The sequence below is a fragment of the Columba livia genome, chromosome 1, assembly GCF_036013475.1.
Source record: "Columba livia isolate bColLiv1 breed racing homer chromosome 1, bColLiv1.pat.W.v2, whole genome shotgun sequence".
Classification (NCBI taxonomy): Eukaryota; Metazoa; Chordata; class Aves; order Columbiformes; family Columbidae; genus Columba; species Columba livia.
The window spans coordinates 34,147,808-34,173,782 of record NC_088602.1 but is presented as its reverse complement, the minus strand read 5'-3'; the positions used below and the strand labels follow the sequence as shown (position 1 = coordinate 34,173,782).

Below are 25,975 nucleotides of genomic sequence, written 5' to 3'. Positions count from 1 at the left end.
ATATTGTGCAACCCTCATATTTCCAGATAAGCATGAGATAATTTGAAGTCCTAAAAGTAACTAACCCCCGCCCCATATTTAGATTAGTTGTTATCCTTCATTCTGAGGATCTTCCATGGTTTCAAGAAAATCTATTTAAAGGTTTCTTTAAAGTTTGAAGGATGCAAAAGAGATCATCGGGAATTTAAAAAAGTTTAAAATAAATTTTTAAAAAAAGTGTTTCTTTAAAACAGAGAATAAATCTTCTAGATTCTCTTTCCTCTCCTGTTCCCATCTCCCTTTACACTCACAAATCACCCATGATGATGGTATAACCTCTATAGCATCACCAACTGAAAACTGGTTTAGGTAACAAATTTAAATTCACACTACATCAGAGGAACCAACACACCCTATTTAATTAGAAACCTAACTTGTATACAAAATTTAGGTATCCAGGAGAATGGATATTTTAAACGAAGTGTATATTTTACCTGCATAATTGAAAGGGAGGTGCACTCTTGATAACTTACAAAGAAAAATCTTACCTAATCCAAATCACTCTGCGGTTGTACTAGACCCGCTAAGGGGCTGGGGAAATACTGATGGCAAGAGTGTTTAAATCATTATTGTAATCCAGATCAACAGCGAGCTTTTGAATCAAATCTCACAATTGTCTCCATTCACTGTGCTTGTGTTTCACAACACAGAGCAGTCTTAAAATCCATGAACTAGACTCTTTGTCAATGAAACTAGATATATTCCTAAAATGTATCTCCTGATCTAACGTTCTACAAGTGTTAGGTAAGAGACACACTAAGAGAAGTGCTTGTGAAACTCTAGTCTAACTTGCACTGAATGGATCTCACACCTCGTTACAGAAGTACATCAAAGACAGTCTGCCTAAATCAAACCTGAGGTACTCTTAAGAGACAGAGTAATCTTTGATTTGGGTAAAGATAACATTTTCTGTATTAACGAGATCAAGAGTGTTATATAAGACTTCCTAACTTCATCAGAAACATGTCAGTTAGTCTGTAATATACATACTAGTTTTTCAACATATAAACCACTACTTCCTCCAAACTGCTTCTAAACAATCATCAGGTGGTGTGTGACTGCAACTTGCCTGATCGAGATAAAAAGCGCTACCATCTCGGATCTCTCGTCGCTGTTTGAGGTCAGTTTCTGTGGTGTCCCTTGATAGTGCAATATATTCAACCTCCCGCTTCGTTAGCTCCTGTGGACAAGAGTCTGAAGTTACTACAAAAATAAGGTTATAACCCCAGAAAGTGAACTTTAACAATAGGCCTAGTGGTATAATTGTACAAAAAGTTCTATGCAGCAGCACAGTGCATTGAAATAACTCTGAACAAAATCTAATCTCTTGTATTTTTAAAATGTTCACAGTGTGTTCTGCCTCAAACAAATTGGTTTGAATTTCTGCTCGATAAACTTTTATTTTCCCCAAACCTGTTCTAAAGAAAGTAATAACCAGCTATATATTCTTTCCATTGAACATCTGTAACATCTTGTAAGATAACCTTCTGGTTCTGGACTCTGAAAAACAATCAGCATCTGCAAATCATGAATGAAAGTCAGAAGTTTTACGTAAAACATAGAAAAGCTTCAACTCTCGCTCAGTAACACTTATACCGTGACTCAGTTGTGTTATTACTTGTATATGATTTGTCAGTACCCTGATGAACTGTATTGTTCTTCTCTCCCTTTAATGACATGACATGCAGTTTCTATGTGTAAAATTATAGACTGTTTAAAAAGTCAGAACCCTTGGCTTGTTGTTTTGTTTATTTTGATTCAATATGAGATATGCTTAGAATTTTCCATTTTAAAGGAAAAAACAAACAAACAAACAAACCAAACCATGCATTTATACCTGATGTTTCTGCCACTTCCAACCTGGGCTAGCATGCATTCTGCTAGGAAACAGATTAATACCGAAATGCTCTTAGCCCTTACGCCTCAACAAAAGGTGTGATATAGTTAACAGATCTCTCTTAAGAGGCAACTTTTAACTGCAGTTGTATGAAGAAATAAAGCAAAGATATAAAAAGAAAATTAAAATTATTTCCTTTCCATTTTCTCAGTGCCTACTGGCTACAAAGCCACCAATTCCTTTATGCTGCAGGTGGATAAAACTGGACTTTCTTATCATTCAAGGGAAAAAAAAAAAACAGAAGGTGAAATACAAGAGAGTTTTCTTCAACAATTAGTCCCATGTAAGAACACGTACAAGTAGCTTTCAGCAATAGCCCATAAAAGTTTTCCAGGCTTATGTAGTTTCTTTAAAGGGACCACAGTGTGTATCAGCTCACGTGCAAAGACCAGCCTTCACGTAATTGTTTGGCATGGCACTGAAACAGTAATTGCAGCCTTCCTAACACAGCTCGAGTGCATAAAAACAGCGATACAAATACTGACACACGTTCTATGGCCCATGCCTGGATATCAGGTGTTTCCTAAGTCCTCTTTTTAGGTTATACCAAACTCTTCTCAATTATTTTAAGGAGTGCATCTAGCTATTAAGTAGTGTATCTGGTTTGCTAAAGAGATCTTTGCTCCCTTTCCAAAGTTCACAATCTTGCAGCTTTCTCTTAGATGTTTTATCTCTGAGAACTAGTCTTTGAATTAGTATCTTTTGATTTTTTAAATGAAAAGCTGATCTTTATGACAATTGTTTACATAACTCCATTTGTGGTCCTTCTGCCCAACCGGACTCTATATAGAGCTCATGGCAAAGTCCTACCCATGTCACCTTTTGGGGCAGACAACCCCCTTTTCCTGATAATTTAAAGGCACAGACAATTGAAAAGTGAAATTTTGCACATGGTGCTGCCGTGGTTCATGCAGATGGACGTAGGCACGTCCTTCCCACATTCCAAGCGAGGATCATACATGCATCTACTGTTTCTAATCACTTAAGATAACTGTTCCCAAATGTTATTCAGAACACTCCTCTCCTAAATCCTTTCCTTCACTTCTTTTTTTATATAATGAAGCAAAACCAATTTGTTGCCTGTAACAGTAGGCAGATATCTTAATCTTCTAACATACATAATGCCTAGAACAAACTGTTTCTCCATTTGTGATAGCATATGGTAACACAGTTTTCCAACTTTTTTTCCCCCTGGAGTTTAAGCAGAAAAACACGTATTGAAATATCTGTACTTTCTATTTGTCTGTAACAAAAATTGAACTTTGGAAAGCACAACTATGGAAAAACTTATTTACCTCCTAAGTAGCTTGCTTTTCTAGGACTACTTTTTACAATTTGGCTAGTAGTAGAATGACTAACTGACATCAGCCACTACATCTCCATGAATTCAAACCAACATACTTACCAGATACTGCATGGCAATAGATCGCCGGAGAGGCCCAGGAGGACCAATGAGAAAGACATCTTGGCCAAGAAGATCTTTCTGCATTATCCATCTCAAATGGTGGACTACAGACTGGGCCAATGAATCTGTCACTTTGAAACACAAAACAGAACACATTATTTAATTTTGAAATATGGTACATACCTGGGCATTCACACATTATTTTGCTCTTATTTGCAAAAATAAAACAAAGACACAAAGATGTGCTGCCCTAAAGTTGGACAGCTGAAAAGCAGGGAATTCAACACACCATACATATTAGACTGCTTAATGTACATATAAGTTTATATACCTATCTTACCTGTTGCCTTTTTGTCTGCTCAACTTCATTCTTCAAAGAAAACCCCAACAAAAGCAGAAAATAACGTTGTTGATTCTCATTTCACATTAAACTGATCAACTCAAAGACTGGGTTTTATCACCCAATGTTGTCTGGACTCCTCAGCATCAGTTAATGTAATATAGATATGTTATTACTAATTTGTAAAATATCAATCCAGCCTATATCCCAATGCTTCTTTGAATCATGAACACAAAAAATAAATACTGTGCTTGCATCAGAATAAGATTAATGTTTGGGGATATATTTGGTTTGCTGTTTACTTAAAAGACAGCTGCATTCCTCTTTAGATTTTGACAAAATAAAACACATAATTAAATTGTCAAAGAAATTAAAACCTTGCAATATCACTACGCCAATATCACACAGCTTCCAAAATCATAATAAAACTCAAAGCAGATCCACTTATTTCTATTAAGAATACAACCCCCATATTATTTTTAAAAGCAATAGCCTGATTATCACAGCATCACAGAACAGTTGGGGTTGGAAGGGACCTCTGGAGATCATCCAGTCCAACCCACCTGCTAAAGCAGGTTCACCAGAGCAGATCACACAGGAATGTGTCCAGGTGGGTTTTTCATGTCTCCAGAGATGACACCACAGTCTCTCTGGGCAGCCTGTGCCAGTGCTCTGGCACCCTCCAAGTAAAGATGTTTCTCCTCATATTCAGATGGAACCTTCAGTCTGTGCCTGTTGCCCCTCATCCTGTTGTTGGGCATCACCAAAAGCAGTCGGTTCCCATCCTCTTGACATCCACTCTTAAATATAATTAATATTATAATATTACATATGTGATATATAATATTATAATTAATAATATAATTAAACTAAAACCTTTACCATGTATATACAAATGTTGGCAGTACTGTGCAGAAAGAGCACACTGAATGGGGGCACCATTCCCACTGCCACACATCACTCTCCCCAGAATATTCCTTCCCATACTCTGCAGCAAAGCCTGGCCCTTTCTCAGAACCAAGCAAAAAGCACTAGTGCAGGAGGAAAAGGAGAACACAAGCAAGCCAGGAGGGAGATTTACATATGCATGGACATATATGGTTCCTTTCAGCACAATCTGACAAGACTGATGATGGAGTTTGAAGCCAGAGCCTCAAGGGTGGTGTCTTGGATGCTGAAGTGCAGTAAGAAAGAAGCAAAGGCAATGAAATTTTCAAATGAACGCTTGGTTATTTACCTTTTTTCATTGTGGCTACCGGTTGCAATTAGAAGACAAAATTTTAAAATCAAGCCTCAAGTTTTACATCAGCTTTCCCGATGCAGCACGTGTGGGGGAGAGTTCAGGACCGCAGCAATAGTGCCCCTCATCTCTCAGGGGTTTCAGTTCACCCTCGAATCTTTGTACACCAGAATTAAAATCCTTTTTTGTAAGATCATAGAAACAGTACCAAATGACTGTGTGAGATACAAGAAGGGTTTTTCAAGCATAAAGGTGGCTAAGGAAAACTTTATAAACATTTTTAACTGAATGTTTTGATGTGGCACTCAGGAAAACCACTTGATATCTTCCACTTGCAGGGAAATCTATATCCTTAAAAACAATATGAATAGGAAAAATATACACACATAGGCAATAAATCTTTGTGTTAGGATTAGCAGAATAATTGTAAATAAACATTTCAAGCTTGGTCTGGTTTGTTTTTAAGTAACTTCCACTGACATGCCCAGGATTAGTTCTCACATATGGTATGGTAAGATCATATGAATATAAGAATATTTTCTTCTTCTTCACTGCAATACTGTTTTCCAAAAGTTATACACCTAACACATACCACACACAACAAGCCAAATATAAATAAATTCCTCACAGAGAATAACATGCTCTTTTCTACGAGATTTTCAAGAAAACTAAGAAAGCTCCTACAATATCTGTTCTTTGGGAAATAAAGGGCAACACATGACACCAGAAGAACTGCTCTGTCAAAACTTCACTACTGGACAGGTATGGTAATTTGAAAAGCACCACAGAAATAAAAAGTATTATATTAAAGGTACCATTAAAATTGCAAGACAGAGATCTCACTGAGAAGCTTGTTCATTATTAGTCTACCTGTTGTATGGATATGACAATGTGCCTCTACTGTATTTTTACAATAGCTGTTCTCAAAAATAAAATTTTAAAAAAATAATTTTAAAAAAGTTACTTTACTTAAAGAGGACAAATAAGCTTGAAAACACTCAAAATTCATATCAAAAGTCATGCATCAGAAGCACAGCAAAAACAGCTTTGGCAGCATGACTGTACAAATGCCTCTGGTTTAATTCACATAAATACGTGTAGCCATCTTTTTTTCTTTTTAGGATGGCCTCAAGAAAAAAATTGGGTCAGATTTAAAAGCAGTACTATAAATAGAAACAACACTTAAGAGTGTTCAGCAGCATCTGCAAGTCAAACTGTCATGTAAAAGAGAACATAAGTGTATAGCATCCAAAAAAACCCCTAAAATTTTAGGAACATGATCCCCCAGCAAAGCTGAATATATAAGGCACTTATATTCTTGTCATTGTGTTTAAACAGTCCAAATTTTCTCCAAAATATTAATACACAAAATCACAGCCAGCACACTGACCATCTGCAAACTCACTCCAAGGAAGCCCATTACAAGTAACGTGGAAAATTCAAAGCAAGTATTCCCTAAGGTGAACTGTCATGATAGCAGCTTCCACTTTTCAGTTCCTTCTATTCTAACATGTGTTTGGGAATACTGGCACATGTCATATCTGTACATCGCTCCAGATATTAAGCCTATTTCAGTTTCCCAGTTATGTCCTTCTAAAATCAGAAAAATATAAGATTTTCTTTGTACATGCAATCTATGCTGCGTAAACTGTTTCCAAAGCACAGTATGCTTTTCAAAAGGAACTTGAGATGCACATACACGTATCTTTAATACTATTTCTATATATTTAGACTATTTTTACTGTGGTCTCTACATTGAAAAGCTTTTACATTTTCTCTAACACAACTTGAAAAAGATTTCTGTTCAAGTACTGTATATTAACATCACTACAAGCAGCATATAATCATATTCTATGACATTTAGAAGACAGGGCATATTAGCTGAAAGAAGCATCAGTATGTATATTACAGGAATTTTTATTAATTATCCCATGAGTCAGATAGCATCTAACGCAAACTGGGTTTGTACAATCTGTTTAGTGGCACTCTGCTGATTTGCACCAGTTGAGTAGCTGGCCCTATATTCTTAATCTGCAGGATGGTGCGTAGGAAGCCTCTAGTGTATTCTCAAAGACGCCATCTGGCACATGCAGGAGAGTAGTCGGTGCTACAATTTGCTATTCCTGTGTATCAAGGATGGCCAGCAAAAGAAATCGCATGATATTGCTTTGTAATATGTGATAAGTAGGACAACACCTAGCAGAATCTGCGCAAACAATTCATGAAGTGAACAGCTGAAGCTGAGTGGAGAAATCCCCAAATAAGAAAAGAAGAAAATGTTGTAGACGGATTTTGAAGCAAATGCAGCAGCTGCTGTTGTTTGATCCACAAATCAGCTTTTGATAAAACCAAGAGTGAAATGGCTATGCTGGCCTCGGAAATGTTCCAGTTCACTCATACTTGAACCCTTGGCACACGCTACACTCACTGAAGCCATAAGATGCACTGGAGATAGCAGGCAGCATCTGCTGGCAAGTCCTTGTGTCCCATCTACAGAAGAAATACCATAAATGAAGGAGACACCTACCTCTTCCCACTGTTCAGAGGCAGACAGTTACATGAAATTATTCCTGAGAATATCTATTCCAGATGTGGTACAAAATACATGAGAGCCTATGTCCCTGTATGACTCTAGTTTGGTCAATCACTTAATAATCAACATGCACTTAGAAGACATCAATATATATAATTTTCAACAGAATAAAAAAAGACCTCAGCATACCCTGAACATTTGCTAAAGTGCATATTCAGAGCCTGAGAACGGTTACTTTATTGGGAGAGGCAAAAATTCATGAGGGGGAAAAAGATCTCCTCCCCATCCAGTTACCAAGGGGGTCTTCTAGATTTTCCTGGCAGGTTGCAGTACATCCCGCACAGAGGGTGGCCACAGTAAAATATACTTGAGGAAGGAGGGAACAGGGAGAGAGGCCTTTGCCTAAAAACATAAACACACTCCAAAAAGGTAAAATGCTCACTGAGACTATTTCACTGCTTGTTGAGGCTGGGGGACCATGAAGGAAGAGAGTGATACAGTGAAGGAGGCAGCGTGGCCAAGGTGAGGAGGGAGGCGTTCCCGTGTGTCCTGCTGTCAGCTGCTTTCGTTTGGCACTTCACACGTAAAACGCTGCTGCTCTTCCAATTTTATGCTGATGCCCAGAGCCCGAGGAGTTTACAAAGTCTCATAGTGCGGTTGCTTCACAGACAGTTTTCACTGGAATACTATTTTTCCTCATAAATTTTTCATGGAAACGGTCTTCATTCCAAAAATTTTTGTTCTTGTGATGGTGAGGAAACAAGCCGCGAGCGTTCGCGGGGGCTTAGAAAGGGGGAAGTTACTCCTTGGATAAGACCATAAAACTCATTTATCATTTATTCCTCCGAGTCAGTTGCTTCAAAGGAAGGTATAAGATGTACACAGGTAAATCATATTTCTCCATGTGAGTATAAATGAAAACATAATATAAAGTAATCATGTAAAACTAAATAGCTTTCTGGAAGGGACACGGAATGGGATTCAGAAGACTAAATTTCTCTTAGTTTTATATAAACATGGAATAAACAAAACTATTCTGAGCTGGATGTAAAACTCATAGGTAAATACGCAGCCAGAGCAGTTATCTGCAGCTCAGACTCCAACTGGAGGGACATATTGTGTCTGCTTTTGAGCACAACAGCTCAGTACAGCCCTGAAAAGTTCAAGAGATTCTAGAAAAGTGTAAGAAAAATTACCAAAAGTCTGGAAGACATGGAAGAGTTAAATAATTCAGTCTAGAGAAGGAGCGACTGAAAATCATAACAACTGTTTTCCAATATGCCAGACAGAATCACAGTGAAGAATAAAGTAATCTGTACATCATGGTTATGCTAGATAGAACAAGACCCAGGGAACTGAAATGTCCAAAAAGATCTAAATGAGGCATCAGGAAAAGCTTTTTTCACAAAAGAATGGTTAATTACTACAGCAAAGTGTGCAGAGAAGTTCTAGAACCTACACTGCTGGCACATTTTAAGAAAGGAGAACAAACATCTCTCAGGAACAGTTCGGACTGAGCAGACCTTGCTCTGAGGCACAAGGAACGGTGTAGAACACTCCCTGAGCTCCACCTTCACTGAAGGTTTCCATGTCCATCTGTGCCTTACTCTTGCTGTAGAAAAAAAAGGGATAATGGTGTAGAAAAAAACCCACGATTTCAGATTCTGGATTAGGTGGTGCCAGCCAAGCAGCAGATCAGTTGCCAGCCTACATGAAAACTCCAACTGCTGAAATAATCCCCATCTCTGACAACAGGCATACTTCCTTACGCTAGGAAAGAAGTAATGCAATGACAAAAATCTTCATTAGAGCAAAATTCTGGTCATCCTGCAATACAACCTGTCTCTCTAATGTGTTGCACTCTGATACTCAGATTTAAAGTAAGCAGAAAGAAGAATGAACACACATTCCAGTGCAAATCTGAACCTACTCTGAGCAATACCTGAACACACACGCTTATCCCTGCTCCAGGACACCGCTCTGGGAGAAGGACACTGGGATGTTTCACTGTTAAGACAATACTGATCTTTCAGGTGAAGAATAAATAACAGGAACTGCTGGCATCACTGAGCCTACTACAGAGAAATAACTTCAATTTCTTCAACATTAAAATAATTCCCTTTCAAGCACAGAAATCCACTTAGTGCTACCTTTTTGTGTCCATTATTACACACACAAAATTTCTGTTTAAATTTCTCACAATAATTAGTTTTCCATACATCTCAAGTGACAAAAATAACAGGAATTATCGCCTAACTCTTTGTATACATGCGTGTTATGTTTGATCACACACTGGGGAGGGTGCTCAGACTCAGGACACCTGGCACAAAACCACGCACTGTTGGAAATTAATCTTCCACAATTCAACGTAGCTGCATGTAACACGACTACAGCCAAACTCCCAAGTGCACTTGCACCTTCACAGAGCAGCAGAGCTGATGTGGTGTTGGATGAGAACAACCCTTTTCCTGCCATAATAAGGATTTGCCTTCATTAAACAAAGTGTCCTGGAGGAGCTATGTTAGGAATTGTTTTGTCACGATCAGTAAATACTCCTGTACCTGGGGAGGAATAACCCCAGGCACCAGTACAGGTTAGGGGTGGACCTGCTGGAAAGCAGCTTTGCAGAGAAGGACTTGGGAGTTCTGGTCAACAGGTTGACCATAAGTCAACAATGTGCCCTTGTGGCCAAGAAGGCCAATAGTATCCTGAGGTGCATTAAGAAGAGTGTGACCAGCAGGTCAAGGGAGGTTCTCCTGCCCCTCTACTCTGCCCTGGTGAGGTCACATCTGCAGCACTGTGTCGAGTTCTGAGCTCCCCAGTTTAAGAAGGACAAGGAATTACTGGAGGGAGTCCAGTGGTGGGCTACGAAGATGATCAGGGGCCTGAAGCACCTTTCTTAAGAGGAGAGAGTGAGAAAGCTGGGTCTGTTCAGCCTGGAGAAGAGAAAGCTGAGGGGGGATCTCATCAATGTTTATAAATATCTCAAGGGTGGGTGTCAAGAAGATGGGACCAGACTCCTTTCAGTGGTGCCCAGTGATAGGATGAGGGTCAGCAGCCACAGACTGAAGCACAGGAGGTTCCATCTGAACACGAGGAGAAAAATCTTTACTTGGATGGTGCCAGAGCACTGGAACAGGCTGCCCAGAGAGGCTGTGGAGTCTCCTTCTCTGGAGACATTCAAAACCCACTTGGACGTGTTCCTTTGCAGCCTACTCTAGGTGAATCTGCTTTAGCAGGTGGGTTGGACTGGATGATCTCCAGAGGTCCCTTCCAACCCCAACCATTCTGTGATTCTGTGAAATATCAGGTAGATTGTAATTTTCATACAATTTCCAGAAACCATTAACGAAAGCAGTGCACTGACATGAAGTCAATGTGTAAAAAAACCAAAACCAACGTGCATTCTCACAATTCAATTTTAGATCTAAACTATTACGGAAAGCCACACAAAGTTTCTTCAAAGTACAATTAAAGAAGCAGCTGTGCTTTTCAGGCATGGTGATATTTTAAAAATTTAGGTTTTGTTTTTACTGATAAAAGAACAAGCAGTGCAAAAATAAATGCCCTCATTCTAGAATGTGCCAGACAGAAATCCCATTAAAAAAATCCCCTTGTGTATGACTCATTTTAATTGTCACTTATAAAAAAAATAAAAGCAATTTATATTTTATGCACCTTTAATTATCATCTTGCAATAAAAAAACATTTACCAACAATAGTAAAACAAATTAATATTTTACATTAACACACAAAATGGAGCACTTCATACAGAACTTGCTAGGCACCTAGTGTAAAACCTTAAAAAGCAAAGACATGAAAACTCAAGGTAACCTACAGTACTTATCTATTTCTGAAAAATGTTACAAGGCTCAATAAAGGAGTTAAAAATCAGTGTAATACGATACACAAAAATTAAATATTTTGGTATAAATTACATGACAAAATGACAAAGTTAAATTTGGTAGGTATTTAACATATTTACATTCCTTACTGTATGACTTTTTTTTCAGATCTTTAAGGCTATTTTTAAGCCTAGAGTAACTATGCTGTGTTTAGAATAAGTTGTAATGTCCCTAAAATTTGCTGTAAATTATAGATACTTTAATGTGGCTTTTATGTGGCAGAATAACATAAGAATAATCATGCTATTCTACAAAAAAGATGAGCTAGAAAACAATATCATATGCAGTACAAGTAAATGAACTGTGACCGCTTTAATTCCCTCCTTTTAGTTCTTAATCCACTGCAAACATTACAATGTCTGACACCTTTTTTGGGATATTTCTCACTTAAGTGGATGACCAAATTATTTCCAGTCTTAGTTCAAAAGAAATCAGGTAAGCACCTTGGCCATTTCAATATTAGTTACTATAATATAATTTCAAAATATGTAATATTTCAGTTTAGAGATCAGTGTAAACATGCAAGTATGTTCAACTACTTTACACCAAAACATCATGTATCTACAGAATCATTTACACAGCAAAACAAAAAATGCTGCTAAAACAATTAAAAAGTGTTTTAAGTAATGCAGATACTCCCTAAATGCGTAACAAAGAGGAGATAATTGACATGAAGCCAATACAATCTACTCAGTTTCACTAAAGGAATATAACTTTGTTCTCCACAGTAACATAACCCTAGAACTTAAGCACTAAGGCATAAAAATAATTCTAAATTTAAATGTACAAAAAAAATTGTACTCAAGGATTTGGAAACAATTTTCTGCTACTAAATACATTAGTATTCTACCTTAATTTTAATTAATTTAATCCTACTGTAAGTACACAAATACTGATCAACAACAGTATGCCAAGCCTGACACGGGCTCCTTTCAGTCATGATCATTTAAAAAATATAAAAAGAAAAAAGAAGAAAAAACTAATAATACACCTAATATGTGCTAACAAACATTACTTCTGGCTGTAGTACCAGATTTTAGCTAAGATCCAATCATCCTGTACACTTCCAAGTTTAAAAACCTTTATGCTATCAGATTAGTTTTCAACCACTTTTTCCTCCTTACAATCGTTAACTAGAAAAATCTCTGATTCCTTAACTCCACCAACTCTCTTATCTCCACAGTCCAAAGAACTGAAATAAATGATGTTACAGCAACTTAGATCTAACATTTACCTTGCTGAAAAGTGCAGACTGACCAAAACATGTAACAGTGACTGGCACGGTGTGGAGGAGTGGAAAGCAGGAAGCATTCATAAAATTAACACATTTGGTACAGCACAGAAAACCAGAAAGCAAAACAGCCCACAAGAAATGTAACTACGTGAACCAGATCTCATTAGTCATTGGCATAGACAACCAATGTCCTTACTTCATTATTAAAATGATAAAATAGGCATCCAAAATAAATTATGAAAGGCAAAAATCTATCATTTAAGAAGCTACAAAAAGTAATAATACAGAGCAGCAGTTAAGAGATTCCTGTATAATGGGTGGAATCAGAGATACAGTAAAGAACTCAGCAAAGACAGCCTTTGCCAAATCACATGTTTTTTCAAAATGATGGTTCTTAGACAGTTTAAATGAAGTCAGTGAGGTGACTTGACTGAGTAAAATTTTTAGAATCAAGCCTTGAAATCCATTAAAAGGAAAGCAGATTCTTACTGTAGTTCTGTGGAACAAGTTCTGGGTTCTTCGGCGTTTTGAGTTTAAAAGATACATCTCCAATAGTAACAGTATCACCTAAAAAAGAGAAAAGGAGTCTTTCAGTTCCCAGATATTAAAGTGTATAATGTCCTTACATAAAAGTTTAAATCATGTGCTAAGGCTGACTGTGTTCACAAAGCAGCCCCTAATGTATTTGAGACTAGTCTACTAATTAGTCTCTTCTGCTTTTCAATAGATCAGGTACCCAAACAATCTACATTTAATTAATATTCCTCAACTTTTCCCTTTTGTGGCTGTTCTTATAACCATAACTTTCTTTGTTGGGGACCTATGGAATTCAAGCGTGCCATAAAACCATGTTCCAGCTACCACCATTGATTTCTTGCATGAAATCCTTAGCCCCTTTGTCTGCAGAAACAGCTAGAAACACTCGTCGTGGTGATGATTTTCCCAAGTTTTCAAGCAGCCCGAAACAGCATCTCTTGGAAGTACAAAACTACATGCTCATTTCAATGGGCCCTTCCTGTACTCCATGACTGTAGGGCTGCAAAACCCGATACCTTTCCAAGGTTTGAGAGGTCTCAAGCACTTCTTGCTCTGGATTTCACCAAAACCAAAGCACCTGCCATTTTATTTAATGGTCTCCCACTACGACCTGCCTGTGTTATCTCTCTCCTTCTGTAAAAGCAGGCTTGAATTAAATTGCAGGGCACGGTCTGTGTACTTTGTCGTGGAAATCAGAAGTGAAATCTAGTTTGCAGCCAGGAAATGGGCGAGCACCAAGACGGCAGCATTCACAGAGAAAAACAGCACAACACTCAAAACCCATGAAACCAAGAAAATGAGCTGCAGATCAGCAATAAACCCAAAGTTTATTTTTTTGAAGAGCCCATCTGGGCCATGCAAATGAGCTCACAAGTATTAAGGTCATGAAACTAAGATGACTATAGTAAAATGATGTTTTTTCCATTTCTGTTGCTGAAGATATCACCACCTTCACTGCCCAACAGGCACTGCAGTGCGTGTGTGAGGACGAAGGATCACTGGACTGAGACGGCTGCGCAGGGTGCAGTTCTGCCCCAGCACTCTGATTACACTGCCTTTCCATGAACTGAGGCCAAGTTTTGGAACAGTTTCTTGTGCTTTTCTCAGAAACGAGATGTAGAAAGTACATAGTCCACGAACAAGATCCAACTCTAAAAATCATAGAATCATAGAACGTCCTGAGTTGGAAGGCACCCACAAGGATCATCGAGTCCAACTCCTGTCCCTGCACAGGACAACCCCACAGTTCACACCATGTGTCTGAGGGTGTTGTCCAGTCTCTTCTTGAACACTGTCAGGCTTGGGGCTGTGACACCTCCCTGGGGAGCCTGTTCCAGTGTCCAGCACCCTCTGGGGGAAGAACTTTTTCCTGATGTCCAACCTGAACCTCCCCTGGCACATCTTCCTGCCATTCCCTCGGGTTCTGTCACTGGTCACCAGCGAGAAAAGATCAGCGCCTGTCCCTCCTCCTCCCCTTGTGAGGAAGCTGTAGCCACCATAAGGTTTCCCCTCAGTCTCCTCCAGGCTGAAGAATCCTTTCATAGGTCTGCACCTTGTCCTGTTCCATGCAAGAGGACCCAGCCTACAAACACCTATCTCCAGCAATGCGTAAAGAGTCAAAGAGTTCAGAAGGCCAATGCTGGAACCAGACAGGGAGGTGCTGAAGAGGAAGCCTGTCCAAATTAACACAGGCAAATAAAACTCTCATACACACGGCAGCTCTCCTTTCAGCCAGCAGTGACTCTGGTTTTGCATTCAAATGCTGGTCTCTTCCAGCACACCCAGATGTTACTGCAGATCCCACAGAGGCAAGAATCCCCAGGTTCTGACGTGACTCACACAATCCATGGGAAAGGTCACATATTTAGAACTAGATTTGTATCACCCAGAGGAGAATCACCTGCAGCAGGAAGCATCCAAGAAAGGATTAGAGCTGATTTCCTCCCACATTTAAGGTCTTAACAATGACGCTGAGAATGGGATTCACAGCCTGACATACATGCCTGCATGTGCCTCTTTATATTGTTCCTGAAGTCCAAATAATCAACTCCCCGTTTTTCCCTTAAAATATTGACAGAAAGCAGTAAGCTGGTGGTTGTTCCGACATTTAATGTGACAATACAGTGCTTCAGCGGCTTGTCAGAAAGTGGGAGACTTAGGCAATGGCACTACTGCTAAATAAAAGGTGGCCAAGGGTTCATTCCTGGTCCTAAGGACAATCAGCACCAAGCAGTTTCCAGCCTCCCTGCTAGAGCTCAGCACCCTTCCTTGGCAGATCTGTGTCAGACAAGCAGCAGAATGGTACTAACAGAGCTGGGGCCCAGCTAATGATTCAGGGTTTCAGCTCATTTCCTGGGACTCGCTAAATTTGCAGTTCAAAAGCACCCAAAAGGGCCATGCCCTCTTCAGCCTGAAGCGTTCAAACTCACTCCAAAAGAAACTCCAGCAATGGCTTAGGGGTCCGGTCCCTATTCTGGGAACTGTTATATATCTTATATTAGAGAGTCACTAGACAACAGACACAGCCACTGCAGGGAATAAAATCCAGGCTCCAGCTCCCCCAGGATTCTGTCCATTTCTCTAAGTGTTAAAGCAAGAAAAACTATTTTACTGCCTAAGCATCACTGCCTGTTCCTCTTCTGCTGCTGCTGCTCAAATCACTCTTTCCCACTGGGGAACAGCTAAAGGATTGACCAAAATGCCTCCAAGGCGATGAAAACATCCTATGAGCCCACTGCTTCTTGCAAAAGTTGACACGTCTCTCATTAGCTCAGCTAGGAGGAATTTTAACATTCTAAAAAGAGCAAGTTGCCTGATATATCCTTAGGAAATTAGTGCCAGTTTATTTTCTCACCATTCCCCAGCCAACATGCAATAAGATAGGAGTATATGACTAATTAGCCCCTACCTTAAATCACCTCAGCTTCATAAATACTCTTCCATGCACACACAGTCTCTCAAAACACAGAAGGGACAAGATGCCGAAACAAAGAGGTGTCAGACTTTTTCAATACATTGGAATGATGATATCATCTAAAGGAGAGAATTTTAATTACCTATTTCACTGGCACAGTACTGAAAAGCCTTAGTTGATTTCCTGTACTCCCCTCCTCCTCCCACCCCAAAAAAAAGCACACCACAACTGAGTTTTGTCTAAGTAAAAAACAGAAAATGCATCTCTTCTGGTGGTATTTATGTCAGTCCATAACATGCTACCCTTGATCAAGTCATGGCCGAAAACTCCACAAATCTTCCAGCCATAAATGGACCCTATAAATTTTCATGAATATTGGGCTGGGAAGGGAACAAGTTCTGGAGAAAGCTGAGCACACAAAATCCCTAGCATACAGTCAGGACATGCAGCTTTTAACAGGTTTGTTGCTGCCTGGAGACAAATGTTGCTTCCAACTTGCATCTGTCCACAAAGCAAAAATATTAGCACTGTTTAACAGAACTTCAAGCATCAATAAACCAAGACAGCACAGTCTATTTTTCTAGCTAAATGAGCACAAGGGGAATTAGCCCACTAATCTTATCACACACTTCCACCTGAGCTGTATTTTCTTGTCTAATTTGTTTCTTCCATACTTATTTAAAATCTCATGTTTGGTTACCTCTTTTCCACTGAATTTCCAAACTCTTTGAACAGAGATGTCATCCCAGACAAGCTTTTTCCAACGTTTCACCAGCTGGCAAGGAACTAACAACAGACTGCCTGGTGAAACAGTGGTGTTAAATCAGCAAGATTCATAATCTGAGAACATGTATCCCAAAGGACTTGTCTTCTCTGCAAATTACGGAATAGCCCATAAATATGCCAAACCAACTCACAAGCTACTACCACAATATTATGGACAAAACATGTACACGGGATTTTGCAATGGAGGCTTTGTAGCCTATATCAGGCTCGCTCAGGCAAACAGTGAAGCTGTGCCCCTGCCTGCTTATTTCCCACACAAAAATCAGTAATCTTGGTTATCACAGTCTTTGGGGAAAAAAAGTGGGATAAAAGCAGAATCCTGATCTACACAAAGACCTATGGCTGCTGAAACAAGGCAAGTGCCAAATAAACCAGAATCCAAAGGATAAGGGAACATGGTCATCCCATTCAGGGGGTGGTCAACAATGAGACAAAGCAGGTCATCTAAGAGCCCGTGCAATATGGAGTAGAAATTAGGTGGGCACATAAAGGTCATGACTCAATAATGAGACCCTGAAGAGATTATCTGAAATAAGGAAGATATGAAAACAGCCTGAATACATGCAATGAGCTCTTTCTCCTGCACCTGGAATAGACAGGTGTGAATTGCACCTCTGGCAAAATGGCACTTCACCCATGCACGTACAGCTGGCCAGTCACTGCAACACTCTGAACCTAGTGCGCGTTCTCCTTTAGAGGCACATTTTAAACGGACCACAATATTAATACCTACATCTGCTTGTTACTATTACTGACAAGGGTTCTTCAAGTGAGCAAGCCTATTTCTTCCATTCAGTCCACTGAGGGCAACTGAATAGAAAGGCACCACCACCTTCAGCTCCAAGCCCCTCAGCTGCAGAGGTGGCAGTCAGGGGCTGGAGGAGCACTTTCGCAGAGCATCCCTGCACGAACACCCTATGCTTTTATTCTCCCCCCAGCATCTAACAGAATCAAAGAATGGTTGGGGTTGGAAGGGACCTCTGGAGATAATCTAGTCCAACCCATCTGCTAAAGCAGGTTCACCTAGAATAGGCTGCAAAGGACCACATCCAAGTAGGTTCTGAATGCCTCCAGAGAAGGAGACTCCACAGCCTCTCTGGGCAGCCTGTTCCAGTGCTCTGGCACCCTCAAAGGAAAGAAGTTTCTCCTCATATTCAGATGGAACCTCCTGTGCTTCAGTCTGTGGCTGCTGACCCTCATCCTATCACTGGGCACCACTGAAAGGAGTCTGGTCCCATCTTCTTGACACCCACCCTTGAGATATTTATAAGCATCGATGAGATCCCCCCTCAGCCTTCTCTTCTCCAGGCTGAACAGACCCAGCTTTCTCACTCTCTCCTCATAAGAAAGATGCCCCAGGCGCCTGATCATCTTCACAGCCCCCCACTGGACTCCCTCCAGTAATTCCTTGTCCTCTTAAACTGGGGAGCCCAGAACTGGACACAGTACTCCAGATGTAGCCTCACCAGGGCAGAGTACGTCGTACTCACCATTCTCCAATATTGAACAGTACAACTCAATGGACCTTTGTTCTGACCCACCACAAATGCTTTTCTGTTATGATCTCAGCAAGAAGGCTTCTTGAAGATGCAGCTTTATTGTGCACTTGGCACCTTTGATCTGTCTTCTATTTAAAAGCTGGTATCACACCAACTATCCCTCTTCTCCTCTCCCACTCCCAGGAAGAGACTAATCCTACTATTTTTTCCTATATGTTGAGAAGCAAAAGCTGTTGCTGCTTAAATTATTCACAGCAACACTGGTCATATAAGAAGATAAACAGATTGCACCTCAACTACAGCTTAAGAACTTAAGAAGGAGAAAAAAGTTTTATTTCTTCTACTCACCATTTTTCTGGTGAAATAACATGTTAAGAAAAAAGTAGGAAATGAACAAATTTGAAAAGGTTATTTTTAAATCAAGAAAAAAACATCCTGCACAGATCTATATGTGTGTTTAGTTTTTCAAGTGCACAACAGAAACAGTTCTGATTTTGTCTGTAAATCTTTATATTATCAGGGGGGCTGTGAGACACTACAATGAAGCTTCAGGATTGCTGAGTTTTTAGGTGGCTGAAATTATTGTCTTTTGGCCTCTTTAGTCCTGAATTTATGTGAGATCAACACATTCCAACAGTCATCTTGGAATATTACACATTCACTTGTACACAGACCATCCATCTGGTCTCAAAAGCCAGTTACAGCAAGAGCATATCAAAACTGTGAAGGTACTAAGCTTTGCTAACATTAATTTCTGTGTGATAAGATCGCACTTGTCAGAGGAAAGTTAAAAATCTGTATTACATTCAAATGTGTATTTCCAGGTCTTAATTTCATTCTTATGTGAAGGAAAATACAGAATAAAAAGATGCTTTCAACTGATATTTATCCAGTACATTTCCATAAGGGCATGGGAAAGAGTGTCAGCCCTCATCCTTGAAGAGCCAACTTATTTTGAAGAAACCGTAATGACACTTTTCAGGATTTTCTTTATCTTTTTCCTCAACGTTTCTGAGTACATTACTCAGAGTAAAAGGGGAAGGGGAAGGAGGGGAAGGGGAAGGAGGGGAAGGGGAAGGAGGGGAAGGGGAAGGAGGGGAAGGGGAAGGAGGGGAAGGGGAAGGAGGGGAAGGGGAAGGAGGGGAGAGAAAAGGCTACCTTCATGGCTGCAAACATTACACACAGTCACCGGGTAGTACTGTAACCTATCTGCATCTTACATTAGTACTGGCAGCCCCCCAAACCCATGAGTAAGAGGGACAGAAACCCATTCCCCACACTCACTGAGTTTGTAAGCAAATTAATCTTCATTAAAGTCACTCTTCTTTTTCTGAGCAAAAGAAAGTTTTTCCCTCTAAGAAACCAAAATAATGACTTCAAATATAAAAGTTGAGTATTACCAGATTTCTACTCAATGTTACTGGTAGACCCTCTATGTTTTTAATTTATAGTTCTGAAGCTAATGTTTGATTTTTCAATTATCTGCTTTAGGCTAATGATTCTCTTTAAAGTCCAAAGCATCATTAAAACAAAATCTTGGTCTTTACTGTAGGAAGTGATCCTTTTCCTCCATTTTTCTTCATTAGCTGAGGATCAACAACATAATTGTGGATTCTTTTCTGACATTCAATCATGTAGGAAGCTTACAATCATTTCTCTTTTTCATTAGGGCCAACAGCATACCCTAAGGGTACAGAGCCTGATAATGCTCAATTACAAAAGTGTTAGGATGTAAAAAGTCCAATTTAAATATGTTTAATACCATGATGACCTCAAATAGGCCTAATGTATACATTTCAGAATACTTCTTAGGAATACACTTAACATGTCAAAGAAGTACTAAGTCGCCCATTTCATCAGCTATCAAAACTCCTTAGAAATACTGGTTGGAGTGGACTTGGAAGCATCTTCTCCAACTTACTGCTCACCATCAGCATATCACCAAGACCAGATCTGGTCAGCTGTGGCTCTGGCTCACTGAGTCTCAAAAACCTTCAAGGATGGATGTTCCACAGCCTTTCTAGCCAACTTTTGCTGCTGCACTACTCTCTTAGTAAAAAGGTTTGTCCTATTGTCCAGTACGAGCCCCCCAAGCCCCAATTTGTGATGACTCTCTCTTGATATAATACATTATTTGCCACTATTAAGTGAAGTTAGACTTCTTCATCTTTGCAATTATAATTCTAAGTTGCCAACAGATTTCTCCTACTTTAGGCCTCTCCTTGAAAGACTAACAAGGCCAGATGCCTCAGTTTCTCCTCAGCATCAGGTGTTCTAAGCCTCTAACAATTTTGGTAGTCCTCAAGTGGACTCCATCAGTTTCTCAATATCTTCCTAGAACTAGGGAACCCAAAACCAGACACAGCATTCCAGGTGGAGCCTCACCAGTGCTTTCTAGAGATGAATCATCCCTTTGCCATTGCTCACCTCCCCCCTAAGGTAGCTCAGTCTGTGGTTCACCTTATTTGCTATGAGGTTTTGGCTCATATTCAACCAGACAACTACTGGAACTTCACAGCCTTTTCAACAAAGCTGCTACTCAGTCCCTCTCCAGACTGTAGTGACACACAGAAACACTTAAGTCCAGTAGCAGAACTTCACATTTCTCAAACTTTTTGAGGTTTCTGTTGGCCCAGTTCTCAAGTTTATCAAGTCCCTTCTGGACTAAAGATCTGCAGTTTGTCAGATGGTAGTGATTTTGTTCCTACATACCAAGTAGCACTTTTACACTCCCGTTGTCTGTCCTTTTGTCCACTTTTGTATGCCCCTTTTTTTGTATTGTAGTTGACTGAGAAGTTTCCTGCTTGGCCAAGCAGGCCTCCTGCTGAAATACCAGATCTTCCTGCACTGTGGAATGGTTCATTCCTTGAGCTGTCATTAAGTTGTCTTTAAAAATCTACACGGTCTCCTGGGCACCCTTCTTCATGGTTGTTATCCAAGGAATTCTACCTACCAGTCTCCTGAATAAGTGAAAGCCTGCAGTCCTTAAGCCCAGGATCCTACTTCTGCTGCTCACCTTCCCAGCCTTCCTCCAGATCCACAGCTCAATCATGTTATAGTCATTGGGATCCAGGCTGCCACCTATGACCAAAACAGCCACAGTTCTTCCCTACCTGTGAGCAGCAAATGAAGTGAAGTTACCCTGACCCAGCTCTTTGCCACCTGCATTACAAAATTCTTATCCACACAGCCTAGAAACCACCAAGAGCACATGCATGATGCCAGACTGCCCTCCTAGCAGATGTCTGGCTGGTTAAAATCCCCCATGAACACGAGGCCACACGAGGGGGAGGTTTCTGCCAGCTGTCTTTGGAAAGTGATACCCACCACCTCCTCTTAGTCATACAGTAACAGATGCCCACCACGTCCCCAACATTCCCTTTCAAATCTCCTGTGGCCAAGGCTACTTCTGGGAAAATTAGCTTACACTGTTTTAAACCTATATGAAGATTCATAAAGCACAGTTTGCTCAGTGCAAAAAGAAAAAAGCCAAATTATCAGTTTGTTCCAAACTGAGCTTAGGTATCAAATGTATTAGTATAATTTCAATAACGTATTTCAACTACAATGGAAAACCAACAATTTTTTTTTTTTAAAAAAACACCTTCTCATTTATTGCAAAGATACCAAAATAGACAAAACAGCTTTAAATTTCATTATGGCATCTCCTACACAACTATCCCGACTCCCTGAGTTTGCCAAGCAGGTAACTTCAGTCTTATATATTAAAATGGGCAGGACATGCAGAGCACACCAACACGTAGCAGGACTGCAACAGTTGCTAAACAGGAAAATTTAAATTTTGAACAACCACTAACCTTTACAACTCAGAAGCTATTTACTGGCACCCGCTCACAGGAACAACAGTGAAACCCTACCAAAGAGAATACAGAAACGCATCTGCCTGACAGCTCATCCCTTTTTTTCTGGCTATATCAGCATGTCTAATAAAAGACACTATCTTTTTGCCACCAGCCTTTTTTCTCTTAAATATTAGAATAATTAGAAGTAACTCAAGCACAACTCCACAAACTTTCACAGACAACTGGCTTTGAAAATTCCCGTCTCCGTTTGCTGCCTTCTCTGTGCTGACGTAACAACTGTTTGTAAGGCCTTGCCATAAATCAAATCACTGGAATCGTTTCAGCCACCACAATGCAGCCCTGTAAGTACAACTGCGAAGGCAATGAACAATAACAGGAATGTTAAGAGAAATATGAAAGAATGAAGTCTCTTCAATAGGTTTTGCCAGTGAAAAAATACTGTCAGAACCACGCTTCCAGCTGTCAACACGTGAACTTCAACAAAATAATGACACGGGTGAAGCTGGAAAAGGCAATGTGCTGGAAAGCATTTACATCCATTATCAAACATGTTTTTAGTCTTTGGACAGTGATAGGCCCTGAAAATAAGACACAAACCTGGATGGGCAGAGCTGCAGAAAACAGCTAATGAAATTAGTACATATTTTGATCTACACAAGTGAAAAAGTCTAAGTTGTTTTCTCTACACTGAGCAGCAAAGCACATGAGAAATATTACCTTGCCTGTACTATCTGACAGGCAACGATTTTTGATTTTCAGCTCTTCAGTTTTCACTAAAATCAGCATTTGTTCCCATCAACCTCTTAAAGCATCTCTGATATTGTGCATTCTGTCAGATTTTTTTTTTAAATTTCACATTACATAGAGATAGATGCAAATAATTAAATGCCAGTGAACCAAGTCACAGAGAACTTCACTCTGTTCAGCTCACACTGTGTTTAAAATAATAATTAATCACAAATAACTCTGCAGTCTACAAAAATTTTTTTTCTTTAGTTTTTTGGAAGGAAACATAAAACCGGCACTAAAAAAATGAATCTGATAGTCATCCTTGCATTTATTACTACAAATGGCATTTCCCTCAATAAATGATTTGTGCAAATCCAGACCTTTCCTAGCTATTCCCATTACCCTTTAGTCACCGTGTGCCTCTGCCTTTGAGATATCTCTTAAGCTTTACCACTAGAAAGCTCTGGCAGTTCCTCCACAGCCCCCAGTGCACCAGCAGGTCATATTTGCATTACAAAGCCTAAGCTAAAAAGCTGAGCATGACTCCTTCACATATAACAAGACAAAAACTGACAACAATTTCTCCCTTACACTTAAAAGGTACCATCACAGAGAGTAAATCCGATCTGGCAGGGATGTCAGATCCAAATTACTGGGTAGACAACAATTTGCTATTTGCTTGACTTTTAACAGCTCCCAGGCCTTTCAGAAATATTTTCTTTATCACTAGGGAAGAGACACGCAACCTCAAAATTGCTTACAAGACTTGTAATTACAGAAGCTGCACAGAAATAGCAAAAACACATAACATGCACAAAATTTCAGACCATCTCTTTGTGACTTCAGTAACCTCCAAGGAATAATAGGGCCAGCAAGAACGATGTGCAATCATGTTTAAAATAAAATGAATGTTTAAAAACCCAAACAAATAATAAACAGTATTCTTAATATCAAGGGGCCAAATACACAGGAGCACAGGAATCACTGTACAGAATGAGATGTCTCAGGTGCTGGGAGGGCCAACATCCCTAATATTATCTCTTAGCCTGCCTTTAATAAACTACAAGATTGTCTAGAGCTTTGAAAGTTAAATCATTCTACCAAAACTATTACCATCATTGATTGTAACTGGGAATACTTCTATTGTTCATATACATATAGACCATATTAATGAATATCGCTAAGTTACACTCAGCACATGGAAATTATGAAGTATTTTTAGTAATACTGCATTTGCTACCATTTCATTTTGCTGAATTTCTTCTTGTTCTTAAGGTTATTCATCCCAACAAAGGGCTGAAAAGTCCAGAGCTACCCTCTTCAGCTGCTTCTTTGTTAATTTGTTCCCTTAATTCCTATTTAAGATCAATAATCCTAGTTTTTTATAGTACTTTTCACAAATAAAATATTTTCTGTTCAAAAATTCTTGAGGGAATTCTATAGTTATCAAATCCTCAAAGGCTTCCTTTTTGAGGAAGCTTTGAGAAACCAAACATATTCAAAGAAATTAACCAGTCAACTAATAAACAACTATAATAAAATTAAAATTGAGATAAACGGTATTAAAGGGGAGCAATTAAGAGCCTTAGAGAGTACGCCACCATCAGAATCACTTGCTATCATTCTGCCTCCCTAATTTACAGCTGCTCATCGCTCGCTCTGCATTTAGTAGCTTTGTTGCATTTGGCATTCATCCAGAAAAGCGCCAGCTACCACAGGCATATGTCACTATTTCCAAACGCCACTTTTGCTCCTCACGGGCCTCTCATCTGTTCTCTAGGGTCACCGCAGGACACTCCAGGACAGTTCAGTTCATCCCTCCTACCACATGCAAGCTCAAGGTCAACATCCCGTTTCATTACTGTGCACTGCAGGTACCACCAAACACACACCAGCCTTGGCGACCCCTGACACGGCTGTGGCTTTGCAAACAGAGGAAGGACGAAGCCAGGCAGTGCAGAACCAGAAAGCATGGCGAGGCGCCGGATGGAGAAGAGCGGATGGCACAGGCACAGGCTGTGGGGCTCTCCTTGCTTCGCTGCGGGTCAAACGCTCTGGAGAGGAAGCCGTGGAAAGCCGCACTAAGTGACCCTGCCAGCCTGTGACTGAACTCTGCCTTCTCCTCTCACACAATACTCATTAAAAAATAAAACAGGGAGGGCAGCGCCACCGGGACAAGCCAGCAGCCCGTGAGGTGCAAACCTGCCCCCAGGCCTCGCCCGGGCCTCCCGGCTGAGGGCAGAGCGAGGCTGCCCACACGTGCCCGCTGTCAGGGCCCGTGGATCGGCCTGGGCGAAGGAGGCCAGTGGGGGGCTGTAGGGATCCCGGGCCGGGCCACCCCGCGGGGGCCGGGGGTCGTTACCTGAGCTGTGCAGCGCCCGGACCTCCCGGCGGCCGCACCGCGCCGCGGCCGCGCCGCCACCCAGCACCTGCCGCAGGAGCAGGCGGACCCTGCGCGCAGCGGGAGCCCCGGGCCCGCCGCCCAGGCACAGCACCTGGGACTGCATGGGGCTGCGGGGAGGCCGCCGGGCCGGGCTGAGCCGAGCCGAGGCGGGGAAGGGAAACGCCGCGGCACAAAGTCCCACCGGAAACCAACGCCGGGCCGACCGGCGGCCGGGGCGGGGACGGGCCGGCGGGCGCGGCAGCGGGCTGAGCCTGCCGGTGCCGCCGGGGTGCCTGGGGACGGCGGGCAGGGCTCATTTCGTCCCCAGCTGTGCCGGAGGGTGTAGGGAGGACCTGGCCGGAGGGGGGAAGCAATGGCATGGGGAGCCTTGGGCCCTTTCAGGCCGGGCAGGCGCGGCCGGAGCGGGAGGCGCCCCGGGCCCCTCACTGTCCCCTCAGCGCTGGCCGCTGTTCGGGGGCTGATACCCCGGGATGTTCTGTAAGAAGAATTGGGGTGTCAGCTCTGGGGACGACGTGTTGTTTTGGGTTTTTTGCTTGTTTGGTTTGGAGGTGATTTTTTTTTTTGTATGAAAGAGGCTGAAGTCGCTAGCTGGAAGCGTTTAAAACACCCTGGCACGCCGGGTGTGGGCAGCGGTGGCTGAGGTAAAATCCTTGTGCCGTAGGCATTTTCTATCTCTGACTTCTTAAATG

General features: G+C 40.9%; 1 protein-coding gene across 1 annotated transcript in view; it reads right to left on the bottom strand.

The window, feature by feature from the left end:
* The window catches only part of VWA8 (von Willebrand factor A domain containing 8), a 191,819-nt gene extending 166,338 nt beyond the window's left edge, over positions 1 to 25,481 (bottom strand). Inside the window, exons 1-4 of the mRNA XM_021286771.2 lie at positions 25,245 to 25,481; positions 13,083 to 13,160; positions 3,342 to 3,472; positions 1,109 to 1,219 (exon numbers count right to left, since the gene is read on the bottom strand). Of these exons, the coding sequence (XP_021142446.2) occupies positions 1,109 to 1,219; positions 3,342 to 3,472; positions 13,083 to 13,160; positions 25,245 to 25,389 (465 nt within the window). The 5' untranslated portion in view covers positions 25,390 to 25,481. The remainder of the gene's footprint in view (positions 1 to 1,108; positions 1,220 to 3,341; positions 3,473 to 13,082; positions 13,161 to 25,244) is intronic.
* Positions 25,482 to 25,975: the final 494 nt, after the last annotated feature.